Source organism: Platalea leucorodia (genome assembly GCF_965183815.1).
Source record: "Platalea leucorodia genome assembly, chromosome: 2".
Lineage (NCBI taxonomy): Eukaryota > Metazoa > Chordata > Aves > Pelecaniformes > Threskiornithidae > Platalea > Platalea leucorodia.
Window position 1 is genome coordinate 23057813 of NC_138824.1, and position 15547 is coordinate 23073359.

Sequence of the window (15547 nt, forward strand, 5' to 3'; positions counted from 1 at the left end):
CCTCATGCCTGGGGGTGTCGTTCACTTTCTTTGTCTGTTGTCTCTGTTTCGGTGATTGCTAGTCTGTGTTTCAAAAACATTGCATGAAATGAGAGAGGCATAGAAACACCAGAGAATCTGCTTTCCCTAACAAGTTGCAACTATAGTGGCACTGTAGAGAAAGTAATGCTGAGGTGCACGTGGTAGTATGGATCGTGCTTGTGAACTGTTACAGAGGTGTACAAGTGAGGTTAGCGCCACAAGCACGTGATTATTTCCTGATACAGACATGTCAGCACAAAACAAAGTAGCACAAGCACAAGCTCCTCTGACACCTCGGTGCTTCTAGGAGACTAAAAGGACACAAGTCTTAAATGACTTGCCATAGATAGGCTTTGTATAAAAGTTTTATTGTTCTTGTCTCAATATTAGGATAGCTATCTTTGCGTAAAATTCCACTGGAGGTAGGGCACTGTAGATTTTACTGCTTTATATCTAGTTGAGATAACACCTTGTCCTTTGTATGCACATGTATGCAATGAACCTATGATCCAGTTTACCAAGCTGTGTCGAGGTGAAAAGTGCCCGCAGTGTTGCAGTGCTGGGAGTTTAAATCAAGATTACCTCTCTATAGAAACTTTTTTCCCCAGTATAAAAATAATTGTAGTACAGTTTTTTAAGCAGTGATAATAGCAAAATGAATTATTTCAATCCATGTTTTATTACCTCTCCAGAAATCTTTAAACTGTTGTCAACAAAAATTTGTTGTGATCTTACTTTAGCCCATTCATTTTTGGGGCAATATATCACATTCCTCTAAAAGGATCCTTTTTTTTATATTAAGAACAGTTTCTGAGATGATCAATGCTGATACTAAGTTCATAAAAGAAGCAGTATAGGATATTACAGCATTTGTTTATTTGTTAGTAAAATGTTAGAATGAAAATATCAGAAACGTCATCTTTTCAGATAGTGCTAGTATTAGAAGAGACAAGCATTAAACTAAAACCAGCCGAAACCCACTGATTCTGTTGAAGCATGTGTATTGAGTTCATCACAGTAGTACTCAAGCACTTAAGCTGTGATGGGATCCTTTGTTCCTGAAAAATGTCTTTGTAATAAGTAAGGCAAAAATAACTATCTGATTTTTTTTTTTCCCTCTTTGGTGCCTGCATCTGACGGGAAGCCTACTTTCTGCTAAAATTCTGTGGGAGAAGAATTATATAAGAAGATATTTATTTTTAATTGCAGTTTGTCACATTAAGCTGCAGTGTTACTCACCAAGCAGAAAATTATTAGATAATGTGTGTTTAAAAAGTAGAAAACGTCTTCTGAATTTCTCAGGATGTTTTATTTAATTTGTTTCCAGAATTGTCAGGATGTAACTTCTGGCTTAAATATTGATGGGATTTAGACATTTCTTCTTGTTTTCACATACATGCTTACATAATGTGTTAGCAATTTTTTCCCCACTGGATTCCTAGTTGTTCCCTCGCACATCCATCTTTTCTTCTCAGACCTGCCCAGTCAACCATTCTACTTCTATAAAGAAGTTGTTGCTTCCCTCCAAGGAAGAGCCTGTTGAAAATATGTACAACTTCAGTGCATGGATAGTACTCTTACACAACAGAAAGTCATGTTCCTTTGACAAAAATAGCCAATTCAAGACTTTCCTAAAATTGTCTAAACTTACTTACTGAAAGTAATCAATGCTTTAAAAGAGAAAAGACATAAACCTCAGGAGAAGTTTTTTATTTGTCATTCTAATGGCAGTGTGTGCAGAGTGTTTAAAAGTGTGTGCTCGCAATTGTTATATAGGAAAGATCTGGACAGACAAATCGAATGCGGGGACTGATATAAATTAGTAAACACATGAGAATAAAAACTTTATAAGATCTTGTCTTTCCTGTTTAGACTACTTTTTTTTTTTTAATACCACGCTGCTCATGTGGTGAAGTGTGCCCGCTTCTGAAGACCTCCTCCTATGGATTGCTTATGATAAATCACTTTTCTTTTTTCATGCTCTGAACTACGGTGGTCTTCCAGAAGCAAGTGAGAATTTATGATTTGCCAAATGTTTGGCAGAAGGAGGATAAGAGCCTTCTACTTCTCATGGAGAAGGCCAGGTGCCAAACAGTAAAACTGCCTTGGCTGGTTAGGTATTTGCTGAGCTTTCATCGCTGTAACAGCTGAATGTCCCTTCTTTGAACTGAAATGGAGTACATAGTGAACGCTCTTTTTTGGTTCTATAGGCAATGCAGGAATTACTTTTTTTATTTTGTACCTATGTAAGCTGCATCTTTTCTGTTAGTCTTAATTTTCTTGCTTGTAGGGAAGTTAGTTTAAGGAAGCTAGTGCTGAGTTTTCTTCTGAAGGCAATAGTTATACTTACCACTTCTAGAGAATTCCGCTCTAAATATGAACTACTGCCAAGAAAACTGCCCTCTGCTCCACTGAGCTTACTTCTGATGGTTTTCTTTTGATTGTTCCTGCAGAATATGTTTTCTTGGGGTCTTGATCCCTCTGCTAGAGGTGTGTTTCTAGGCCATTTGGAAGAGGACAATAGAAGGTCTCATAGTTGAAAGCCATCTTGAAATTGCTATGGTACCAGTAGAATTGAGTGGTACGAAGGTGGATCAGCGCTGGAGTACAGCAATTTGTATTAACAGCACAAGGAGGCTGATCGGTATGGCCAAACCATTGCACTTCAGTAGAGAGATGGTCTTCATATACAGCTAGATAAAAGAAAATGTTCTGGAGTAGCTTTTGCTGTCTGGAGTGCCCAGTTAGATATCAGTGTGCCAACAGGAAGCTTAAATTGTAGCCTTGAGCAGCTTTAAGTGGTTTGGATAGGCTTGTGTAGCAAATACTAGCAGCGGAAAGGCAGCAGTGTCAAAAGATCAACTTTGTCATTCCCAGCAGCATCTTCAGCCTTGCTCAGATCTGGGGTTGCTGCCCGAAGCCTGCTCCTGCTCGCAGCTTGGGCTGCCTGGCTGTGGGTATGCTTCAGCCAGCCTAGGAGGAGAGCACCTGGTGCTGTATTTATGCCCTAGCAAGGCGGCCTGCACCGGCTCCAGTGCTTTGTTTGGATAATGGGTGACTGCAGCTGTACCAGCTGTCTGGAGTTATTGGAGGTCAGCTCTGGGGTTTCTTGACACTGAGGGGGCTCTTCACATGCCTTGCTGCTGAATGTGGCAGAATTTGCAAGCTTTCACTTGCCTCTTTCCAGTTTTAAGGATTTTGTGCATTAAATGTATGTGTCCAACAGAGAAATGAAGGTACGTGGGTTGTCACATTGACTCTAGCATAGTGAGGAGCAGTGGGAGAAGCAGAAAGAGTCGTCTGTTTTCTTAATTCAACAGAGGCAGAAGGATTTGTGAAGCTGATGGTGTAATCTGAGGGGGTCGCTTGCTGGTTTGTTAAAAATTGGATAGAATCTGGAGTTTCTGACAGAAGTATAAGATGAAATAGCAGATATACTGCTGAAATTATATAGTGTACCTTGAAATGACAGTTGTTCCTGGAAATTAAAGAGTTTTTCTTGGTCTTTTACGGTCAAGATGTAGCATTAAAAACTGCAGCAGTTTTTGTTGAAGGCTGAAATGCAGGCACAGAAAGCTATATTGGAAATGCATTTTTAAGATAAATAAAAATCACAGTGTGAACCCTGAATAATTTATAGGCAAACTAGGCTGAAACTGCTCATAATTAAAAACGGATTTGCTATCTTTTGGGTTTTTTTTGTATGAACGAGTTGTATTTTTCATGATGCCAGAAAACGGTTGTGTTAAAATGCTAACCTTCACAGTGTGAGTCAGGGACTGACTGTAGCAGGTAGGATGAGACAGTAATTGACATTACTGCAGACATTAATATTTTCCCTGATACAGTAGTTCAACCATAAAATACTTACCCTAGGCTTGTGAATGTAAATTTCCCAAATGAAGGCAAAAGAGGCACAGATGTTTAAAAGGCAAAGCAAAAGAGCTTTGTCTTTTTTAGGGATGTAGCAAGAGGACTGGTGAAGTTTCTATGTGGCTGCTGCTTATGAAGGAGGATCTAGGGTATGGCTAGTGGAGGGAGTTTTATTTTTCTGTTCTCTTAGTTAACTTTTAAAACTTAAAAAAAATAAATCACGTGGCAATTCATTAGTAATGAGCATCTTTAAAGTTCCTTAGGTGTCTTCCTCAAACCTGCAGAGTATACAAATCATGTTCTAGACTTGGCAGCAATACTTTAAGAATCTTTTTCACTTGCAAAGCTGATCTGTATTGCAACTGAAGTATTTGGTTTATTTGATCTCTCTCCACGTAGAGCTCTTCATTTGAGGTGCTGTTGCTGTTAGCCCTGGTTGGCTGATTCATACAGCTCCAGTCTCAGGGAGTGCAGCTGGGCAGTGTTTCCATCTGTCCGTAATACGGATGCTGCTAGTCATTCTCCTCTTCCAGCCCTTCCTATGATTTCATCTGGCTGTACTTATTTTGCTCTTTCCTGTGCCTACAGCATGGAAATGGCTCACCAGGTTATGTAGTCTCTTTTGGAGGGAAAATTCCCATTCTGATGAAATTTGAGAGGTTATAATCTGCATTCCTTTAGCCCTGCCACAAAGTTGCATTTTATTTCCTTTGAGGATTAGGATCAGGAAGTTGTTTCCGGGTGTCACCGGCTGTCTGCGAGTCCTCCCAGAAGTTCAAGTCGGATAGTTTGGTACAGGATGTTCTTCTGAGTTGGATGTGTGCCTTCCTACCTTGGAGCTACCAATTACTCATGCCTGTTGGCTTGCAGTGGCCTGGCCATACTGATTAGTGTTTTTGTAATTTGCTGTGGGTGTTTTTGTGGAAGCTTAATTCGAACTGCAGCTTGTATACCATTGTAAACTCTTTTTTTGTTATCAAAGTAATACCTGCTTGAGTGTTTAGTGTTAATTATGACTGCTTCTTGTTGTTCTCTGTAGTCTCATAGTATTGAATTCATTTATTTGTGGTTAAAGTACTGTGCTTGTATGTCAAGGCCCTTGTTTCTAGACAGGGGATTAATTTCTTCTTACATCCTTCACACTTGCTTTCAGTCCAAAAGAGTTTTTTGGCCACATTTCATAAAATTGTTGCCACTTTATGAAGTATGAGAGTAAAAGTAGTCTTATGCTCTTAAGGAAGCTTTTAAAATGTTTGTGCTTTGTGTGAGAGGACTTGAGAGATTTTTAAATGTATATTTTCTGTGTGTTACCCTTTAAAAGAACCAGTACATCCAGTTAAAAACTATACTTGACAGATACATTTCCAAGATGCGTATGCAAGAATATAGGTTTTCTTAAAATAAGCTTGCCTTCTGGGTTTTTTTTAGTTGATCTATTTTCTTTCTGATATCATGACTTGCCTTGTTATTCTTGTTTCTAAAGTTCAAACTCCTCATTGTTTCTGTCAAAGCTTTTTACTTTTCTGCCTCTTTCTGCATTTGTGTTGTAACTTCGTGCTGCACATGCTGTCATTTAGCAACCTCTTTCATAAAGTTTTTCATTGTGTGCATCTAGTGTGTTTTTAGTTGTTTTGCTGAGAAGACAGGTTTGAAATAGTGTTACCAGCCTTTTCTTGTTCTACCCCCTGCCAAAAAAAAAAAAGTAAGATATATTAGCAAATAAACCCATGGTAAACTAATTTTTTTCTGAAACATTTTTTTCTTTTTTTCTTTTAGTTCCTGGAATAGATGGCGGTGGGTTAGCTGATGCTAGTCTCACAGATTCCTACTTTAGCACCAGCTTCATTGGCGTTAATGGATTTGGGAGTCCCGCTGAAACAAAGTATCCCATGATGCAGGTAATAGCAGTGAATTGTGTAGTGTTTCATTGGTTCTGGCTGGCATTACACCAAGAAGGGAAAACTGTTCAAGAGGCAGGAAAAATGGAGCCTTCTGGTATGTGTCATCTTGTAGCGTATACAGAGTATATACTCACTTTACTCTTGCAAATGGAAATGAAACAATATCACTACTTTAAAATTAGTCTGTTTTATTGGCACTTATCTGAGCTGTTGCGTTGGGCTTTGCCACATATATTAACTCTGTGTTCCTAGATTTCTTTTTAGGCTCAGCTTAATTTGATAGCCTTTTACTAAATATATAAAAATTAGATTTTGAAACATTTCATAGATCAAAAGTCACTGAAGCAAAATGTGAACTGTCAAACCTGTAAATTACTAGGCAAAAATTTCAGAATTTGTAAACTCAGTCTCTGGTGGCATTCAATAATGTTGAATTCATATTTAAATCTTCTGAAATGTTTTCTTGTATTTATAGTGTTCTGCAGATGTTGGCATAGGAACTCCCATGAGGTGGAATTTATTGTGTAGGTAGTATTATGCAAAATTTACAGCAAAAGGCTGTCATATTTAAAACCTAAATGAGTATCTATTGAATTAACACATAAAGTACTATAACAACTCCCTCAAACTGTTACGCTTTTTAAAAGCTGAAAAGATGGTCTCTCCCTGTACTCAAAGGTTTAACAAACCAGTTTCTGGTAAATGAAAGAGAGCACAAGTCAAAGAGTTCGCACTGAGTCCTGACAACAACTCTCTTCTTTTATATCAAGGAAACTCTCCTTATGAGCTTACTTTGATCTCAATTGTGGCTGTATTATGGATTGAAAAGTAACTCAGCAAAAGGTGGGAAATTATTAGGTGTGTTCCCTTTTTTCTTTTCTCTTTTTTTTTACTGCATGTTTTCAAGAAGGCTGGATTTTCTCATTCAATAGAATTGCAAAACTATGGAAATGTTTATTACTGACAGTGATGCATGATTTAAAAAGAAAAATTTTAACCTCTGATCCCGAAGTGTACTATTGAAGCTGGAAGTTACAAGTTTTGGTATCACTGAGATCATATAATTTTATGCTTTTAGTGCAAAGTCATTATGTTTTGTATCCTTAAACTGTATTCTTCAGCAACACTGGTGCCTTTCTAAACACCAAAAATTTTAATTACAACTGTTTCTTCTAGAAAGACAATAAGGCGTGCCTCTAAGGTGAATGCTGATAGGATTTTTAAATACTTTACTAATGCCTGTGAGATTACAGTCAAGGCATTGTGTTTCTCTTTGAGAAAAGAGAAGAAGTTGATGTACCTCTTACCCATTGGAGGCTAAGGAAAATTACTACTGAAGAAGGATTTCATTAGTGTTGAAAAAGTGCTTACAGGCATTAAACTACGGTTTAAAAAGCATTCTTATACTGATTTTTTTTTTTTTCCTTTGAATCATGTAATTTAAGTTCTTGTTTGCATAGGTAAAGCTGGTAATGTTGTCTGTTTTGATTTTGTGTAAGCTCCTAAATTAAGTCCATACTGACAAAGTTTAGTCACTTGGAATGCAGTTTTCCATGTCATTCAGCCCTTTGGAGAACAAGGCAAGGGAAAAATTTTAGTGACTTACTTTAGATAATACTAATGCTTTATGGTTTTAAACGGAGACTTTACATCTGATAGATTGGTGGTTATGTCAAGGATATACCTTTTGCGCGCTCTCTGAAAATTTACCCAGATTTTCTCACTTGATTAAAACCTTTGCAAAACTGGTTTATATAGATCCACTGGAGACTTTATAGATGTTAAATAATTTCCTAAAGATGTAGTCTGCATTGGCATGTTCCAGCTTGAGTACGTTCTTGCAGTTACAGCGCTGGCCTAATCTAGGCCTTGCCTGAACTCTGAGCAGGAATGCTGATCTGCTTCGTTTCCCTCTTTCCTTTTCTTCCACTTCAGACTGAAGCAGCATGGAAGTGGATCTGTATTTAATGAAAAAGAGAGCTGCATCTGTGTTAATTGGAGCAGAGGGGTGTATAAGGGAAAAGAGACTTATGCTGTGGGCTTAGAGAAACTGAGCTGAAGATAAGTGAATAAGGAACTAGGAAAGAGTGAGCAAAGGGACTGAAGCCAAGAGGAGATGTTGGTGGGATGCTCGCAGAATGGGGACTGGAATTGCACAAGTGAAAAACAAAGAAACAAGTTGGCATAATGCAAAGCTGGGGCAAGGTAGCGTGGAGAGAACAAATCCATGTACCTATTTCTCTCCGGGTCCTTGAATAAAACTAAAGATACTGAAAATTTAGTGTTCTGCCATCGATGAAACATCAGGAGTCTTCTGTAAAATATCTCATTAGCCTCTCAGGTTTGCTTTTGCAAATGAAAACATCAGTTCCATTTATGAGTTACTTAGTTATCTCTGGTGGATCTGTGCAGTTCACAGATAGATGCATCACTGATGCAACATGAGGAAACTTTTTCAGCTTGTTTTTTTAAAACTGGGAAATTGCACAAACACACAAATAAACACACTGCTAGAAAAACACTAATAAGATACAGTTAGATGTTAAGAAATGTTAAATTTAGGTTACCAGTGCAGCTGTATTGGGTTCACATGGCAAGGTTTTGGTAGCAGGGGGGCTACAGGGGTGGCTTCTGTGAGAAACTGCTAGAAGCTTCCCCCATGTCCGATAGAGCCAATGTCAGCTGGCTCGAGACAGACCCGGCACTGGCCAAGGCTGAGCCCATCAGTGATGGTGGTAGGACCTCTGGGATAGCATATTTAAGAAGGGGAAAAAAAAAAACCCCTAACCTGTGCAACTGCAGCCGGAGAGAGGAGTGAGAACATGTGAGAGGAACAACCCTGCAGACACCAAGGCCAGTGAAGAAGGAGGGGGAGGAGTTGCTTCAGGCACCGGAGCAGAGATTCCCCTGCAGCCCATGGTGAAGATCATGGTGAGGCAGGCTGTCCCCCTGCAGCCCATGGAGGTTAACACTGGAGCAGATCTCCACCTGCAGCCTGTGGAGGACCCCACGCCGGACCAGGTGGATGCCTGAAGGAGGCTGTGACCCTGTGGAAAGCCCGCGCTGGAGCAGGCTCCTGGCAGGACCTCTGGACCCATGGAGAGAGGAGCCCAGGCTGGAGCAGGTTTGCTGGCAGGACTTGTGACCCCACGGGGGACCCACGCTGGAGTAGCCTGTTCCTGAAGGACTGCACCTTGTGGCAGAGACCCTCGCTGGAGCAGTTTGTGAAGAACTGCAGCCCGTGGGAAGGACTCACGTTGGAGAAGTTTGTGGAGGACTGTCTCCCGTGGGAGGGACCCCACGCTGGAGCAGACGAAGAGTGTGAGGAGTCCTCCCCCTGAGGAGGAAGGAGGAGCGGCAGAGGCAACGTGTGATGAACTGACTGCAACCCCCATTCTCCGTCCCCCTACGCCACTCAGGGGGAAGAGGTGGAGAAAATTGGGAGTGAGGTTAAGCCCAGGAAGAAGGGAGGGGTCGTCGGAAGGTGTTTTTAAGATTTAGTTTTCATTTCTCATTACCCTACTCTGATTTCGTTGGTAATGAATTAAGCTAATTTCCTCAAGTCGAGTCTGTTTCGCCTGTGACAGTAATCAGTGAATGATCATTCCCTGTCCTTATCTCGACCCACGAGCCTTTCATTTTATTTTCTCTCCCCTGTCCAGTTGAGGAGGTGGGTGATGGAGTGGCTTTGGTGGGCACCACGTGCCCAGCCAAGGTCAACCCACCACAGCAGCCTTGAGGTTATGTATTGAGATGTATTCCTCATAACACTGTATATTTTTTTCAGTGGGAATATTATAAGTGGGACTTATTCAGGGCACAAGATGCATGGTGCATGCATAATGAGCATCCATTTGATAGTCGATTAAATGTTCATCTTATGGTTCCATGCCTTACTCCCGCATGCTGTTCACATCCTTCTCGTGAAGACTGTTAGTTGGCAATGCGCTTTCCTGTGCAGGTTACAATTATTGCATCCAACTTTGTGGAATGCTTTCCTTATGAAAGAAGAAAGTAGTCTGCATTTTATAGAGGTATGGGAAGAAAAAGGATGGCAATTAAACAGACACTGCCCCCCCCGCCCCCCCCAACAGTGCTGGCAAACTAGGGACCCCAGAGTTTTTGAAACTAACCTCTACAGCTGGAATGGAGTTCATGACGACCTGTGGAAAGCTTGATTCAAGTTGCTCAACTGGCTTCAATCTGGCAAAGATAGACAGAGTCAGTAATATGTAATGGAGCCAAATGGCCTTAAGCAAAGCTATATCCAAATTTTTCAATCATTATATTTTTGTGTGCAGTACATAATCTGTGTTATGGTGTCAAGGAAGCAGCAAAAGGAAGGAAAGTAAAAGTGGATTGTGTCATGATGAATTGGGGAGGGCATGTGCTTCTTTGATTGTAAATAATGTAGGTGACTAGTGGTCAACATTTCTGCAGAACAGATATTTCTGACTTTGAGATGTCATTAATATGTGTTGAAGAATATTTTACGAGATCTAGAACACCTCATTGGGGTTAAATTAGTGGTGAAGATGCAATTAATGGCAATGCTCAGTTTGCAGTGGGGGAAAAAAAGAGTAAAAGTCCTTGGTACAGTTCGGAAGAGGTGGGATTTTTGAAGTGGCCATGGCTCTATTTCTTCTTTCTTCCTTTCTGAAAAACATCTCTCTGCCTCATCCTTCCACTCCTCCTACCTCAAAGGTCTTTGCTGTTAGCCATCCTTTCATTGCCCCCCATTGGCCTTTTCTGTTGTTACTAACTAGTTTCCTATTGATGAATAGTCTCCTGACCTCATTAGTTTGCATTTTCCTCAATACAGTTTTGTTTCATGTGTCTCTTCTTCCCTGAAATCTGCATGTGCTTTCATATACTACATTAGCAGTATTGGCTTCCAGCTTATCAAAGCGTTTTCTGTTTTCTCCTTCTCTAACTACTAACAGAGCTGGCCTGCACAACACATGGCCCACAGGCCGCATGCTGTCCTCGAAGCTGTTCTCTTCCTTTTTGGCATAGCAGCAACAGCCAAGAGACAGTCAGAGGTGTGGTTCAAGAAGCAGCTCATTGCTTTTGGCTTTCCCAGCAGTGAGGAGGCAGGAGCTGGCTGGCCAGGATGCCTCTGATGCTTGGCTGTTTGCTCAGTTGCTCTGCGTGTGCCACTTGGCTAGCTGGTGCCTGTGTTCCTCTGGCATTAGTGCTGCCCCTTGACTAACCTGTGGCTTGATGAAAGATACAGGTGGTGCCAGAAGGAGCTTTAGCAGTATTAGGTTGGAATGGTAAAAGGATACGTGAATCATCTGGGGGATTTTATAGCAGGATGAGGCAGAGGAGTACCTTGATGTTAAAACTTCTAATATCATATTAGAATTGAGCAATTTGGTTGGAAGAGCATAAAACGGTAGAAGGTGTCTTCATGTATGTTACTTCAGAGAAATCCAGTTTTCCTTATTTTGGTAGGATGAAATTTATAACTACATGGCTTTCATTGTACTGCAGGTTATGTAGAAAGTAAGAATCACAACTTTTCAATTAATCACTCTAATTAAAATAAAAAAGGACCTAACAGTCCTCGATATTAAAGTTGGCAAGGCCAAGCAATGGAGAAGAATTGGTCTTGCTTGCTTTCACCATGCTAATGTTGGTGTACTAAGTGTTCTTCAAAAGCCTGAGAAGTAGAGATCATGCTCACTTCAAAGCCTTGCAGCTGAATCAACACAAAGACCTTTGTTTCCATTGCTGCATCTGCCAAGAGTCGAGTAATAAAACTCTCCTTATAGCACAGAAGCTGGTAAATGTCTTCAATTTTTAACTGTTGTGAACTGAGTAGAACTAGACATGCTATTTTAAATATAAAATTATGCAGTTGTTTACATAATGCTTTCTGAAGAAATCCAGTTGCTTTAGTTCAAACAGTTGTGAGCGGGACATGCTGGAGATGGTGCCAAATATGCTAACTGTCGAAGACAAGTTTTGGATTGTTTAGAAAAGAAAGCAAAAGGTATCACCCTTTGTAGGTCACAGAATCAGACAACTAAACAATGATTTGTTTGGTTGTGACCATCTCATTCTTTTGCAGGATAACTTCTTTCATAGTCCAATTAACATTATTCTAAAAATTACAAAGAAATATTCTGAAATATAGTTCCAGTAGAACAGTATTAAGATGAAGAGAATAGCTTGTGACATACTATAAAATACTTTGAGATAACATACTTAGCACAGGAATGAACCTGAGGAAAGTACTTATTTTCTCAGGGTTAGAGCGAGGAATATGGACACAGAGGGAACAAATGCCATCTCTTATGTATTTTGGGGAAAAGAAACAGTAGAGAAGAAAGCAAAAACCCTCACTTACGATAAGCCTTATAACATAAGCTATGTAAAATTAGACCTAATTGTGTGCAGGAAAGCTTTATTCATCCTCTCTCTTGATGAGAATTTTGTAACTATATACTTTAGTGGAGGGAGATGAAAGGAAAGCAAGCTTGTCTTAAGTGCAGCTTAATTTTGGGTTTCACTACTGAACATTGAAGGGTGGAGGCAAGGTGGTGTATACCTTTAGAAGGTGGAAATATTTCTTGTAACACTTCTCTTCCTAGCATAGTGCACCAAGGAAGCACTGAAAAGAAGGTGAATGGTGTCCTGGGCTGCATTAGGTAAAGCACTGCTAACAGATCAAGGGAGGTGAAGTCACACCTGGAGTGCTGGGCTTCTCAGTACATGAGGGACATGGACGTATTGGAGAGAGTCCAGCAAAGGGCCACAAAGGTGAGGAGTCTAGAGCATCTCTCCTGTGAAGAGAGGCTGAGAGAGCTGAGGCTGTTCAGCCTGGAGAAGAGAAGGCTCAGGGGAATCTCATCCATGCACATAAATACCAGGAAGAAGGGTGCAAAGAAGACGGAGCCAGGCTCTTGTCAGTGGTGCCCAATGATAGGGCCAGAGGCAATGGGCAGAAACTGAAACACAGGAGGTTCCCTCTGAACATCAGGAAACACTTTCACTGTGAGGGTGACTGAGCACTGGCACAGGTTGCCCAGGGAAGTAGTGGAGTCTTGCTCCTTGGAGATACTCAAAAGCCATCTGGAAATGGTCCTGGGCAACCCACTCTGGATGGCCCTGCTTGAGCAGGGGGGCTGGAACAGTTGGCCTCCAGAGGTCCCTTCCCACTTCAACCCCTCTGTGAGTCTGTGAAAAGTATCTAGTCCTCAAAACTATTATTAAAATAGTATCCTAATATGGAAATTATTTTAATAGTGATACTGTTGGTCTGCTGTCAGTGTTGTCTTAAAGTCTGTGTGAAAATAATAGATTTTTTAGAAGACCTTAACTTGCAGTGGTTCTGAATAGGAAGTGTTAGTACGCAATTGGCTATCTTACATCTCGGTAAGATAATGATTCACTGACAAAAGTTTCATTTTTGACACAGTGCCTTTTCACACAGTCTTTTCCTAAGAAGAGATGAGTTACTTTGATTAATCCTGGTGCTTGAACAAAGAGTAAAAACTTCTGAATGAGCATATTCCCCTCCTGTAACTTAATTAACACAGTATTCTGAAGAACTTTATTTCTCATTTTTTCCGTGAAATTAAAGAGCCTGTATTTTTTTTACTGGTGGAAGGTTCAACAGCGGAAGAACTTTAAGCTGAAGCCTCAGGTTAAATCCTTGGACAGGGATGAATGTGACAGTTTTGTTCTGCAGTAGCTTTCTTTTGAGATGTGAACAGAAACAACTTTTTAATTCCTTTAAAGGGAAAGGGGTAGGATGTATGCCAGTCAGCCTAGTTGAATTTTAACTAGTGCTTAAAGAACCTCAAAAATCATAACAATAGGCAGGCAAAGAAAAGGAGTTTGTATGGAACTGAGTGACATTGGTGTGGTGCTTGGTTATGACAAAGTTATCTTTCTATATTAACTTCCATATGGTGAAAGTCATGATGTACTAAAAAAGTCTGAAGCTCTCATATGTGTGTGCTTGCTTTGCCTGGCAGGCTTAATAGGAATAAATAGTTTGTTTTCTTCTCCTGTTAATGGTTGCTATTACCTTTCTGGAGCTTTCATCTTTTGGGCTTGAGGTTCTTGTGATTGCATTCTTGAAATTGAATTTGTATGAAAAGTAGTTCAACACTGTTAGAAGAGATTGAGAAGTGTTATTTAAAATCAAAACTGCCTTCTGGAAAACACAAAGAACAAATAGTACTTGGGTTTTCTTTTTTTTTTTTTTTTTTCTTTCATGACATTTTCAGCCTGACTTGGTAAAAATCAGATACAGGAATAACCTTCATTAAGACTAAATGCTTTTGGAAATTTTAATATTAAAACAGTTTAAAAATCCTTTACTGATTACATGCAGGACTTCTATGAGCAATATTAAGGTAAGAAGCTTGTGCATCTGTAATGAAAGTGGGCAAAATGAAAAATTCATGAAAGCGAGTGGTGAAGCGAAAGTTTTGAACCTCATTCAAGGTACAGCTTACAAGCAGTTGTTAAAGCAAGAGCTGCCTAAGATCAGTGAGAGAAGCTTTGGTTTCTCAGGATCCTGGTTCATGTAAAATACGTCTGCACCTTCAACAAGACTTGACTTTGTAAAAAACACAGTTGATGTTCGTAGGCTTTGTTTGCACACTGTTTCTGGAATCCTGAACAATGTGTTCTGTTGCAATCTGTTGTCTGCCTTGCGCACACTATATGTTTTTAGTGATCGTATCAGCACTGATTCATCATCGCAGTCACCTATTCACATTGCAAGTCTGTTGATTGAATGTTTAACTCCTTGTACTTGAAGAGGTAGAATATTGATGGCACAAAAGTGCTTGGTTCCAAGTTTAAGGCGTATGCTTAACCATCTTTGATGCCAACCCAGGTCTCAGTATCATATTTATCCCCGTTACAACAGACCATTACCTTTTGCATTAAAATTATTATGAAAATCTGAGTGTTATAAATAGACATTAACAATATTTTTATCTACACTTGGACAATTTTTGTGCGAATCTGAAAGGTTTGCGTTAGGAAATGTCTTCCTAAACCACTTCCTCTTATAAGGATCAGTGTGGATGTATCAAATGTCAAGAAAAGATGCATAATAGGGATACTTTTTAAATATTTGTGAAAAACTATTTAACTTCTTTCCATTGCCTAGTCAGGAAGGGAATAGGATGTATGAATAGTTGAGCTACTGTAATGCAGAAATTATTTATTTTGATATATTCTTATTCTTATTTCAATGATGGTGAGCAGAAGGATAAGCATCCCTGAACTTGAGCAAGATTGTTAACTTAGTGTGGGTCTCCCGAAGTGTTTTGTAGAAATAAGTAAACTTTGTTTCGCTAGAGGCATCCCTTTTGTATAAAGAATTAATTGTTGATCACTAATCCTTTACTGAGAGTTACATTGTGTCAGTTCAGTATATTTCAGGAACATGAGATATGTAGCATCAAAATAAGGAAAGCATGTAGCAAACAGCTTTCTTCATCTTAGTCTTGGAAAAGCTGAAGGTTTACATAGTATTTACATGTGTATGTATATTACACGTTGTCCTAGGACATCTGCATGTGCTGTAGTTCTGCTTCCTATAGTACTACGTACTTGTACTGAGTGAATAGTTGTATCAGAGAAGCCTGAGTGATTGTAGAAAGCTTGCTGTAGCAACGGAGCATGGATAATGGAAATAATACATGGGGGAATAAAGCACCGAGGGATTGAGCATCTTGTTGAGCGGGTGACGTTTGAAGGTATCTGCTGAAGTACCTAAA

General features: G+C 39.8%; 1 protein-coding gene across 12 annotated transcripts in view; it reads left to right on the plus strand.

Moving 5' to 3' along the window:
- PAN3 (poly(A) specific ribonuclease subunit PAN3) overlaps positions 1-15547 on the plus strand; it is an 85839-nt gene that overhangs the window by 7838 nt on the left and 62454 nt on the right. For 11 of the 12 annotated variants that reach the window (XR_014227500.1, XR_014227501.1, XM_082305046.1 and 8 more), the window contains one exon: positions 5671-5792. Coding sequence is in view for 9 of the 12 variants with exons in the window: in XM_082305046.1 (XP_082161172.1) it covers positions 5671-5792 (122 nt within the window). In the remaining 3 variants the exon portion in view is untranslated. Of the gene's footprint in view, positions 1-5670; positions 5793-6565; positions 6639-15547 lie in introns of those variants that run through there. The other variant, XM_082305044.1, reaches the window with a different exon arrangement.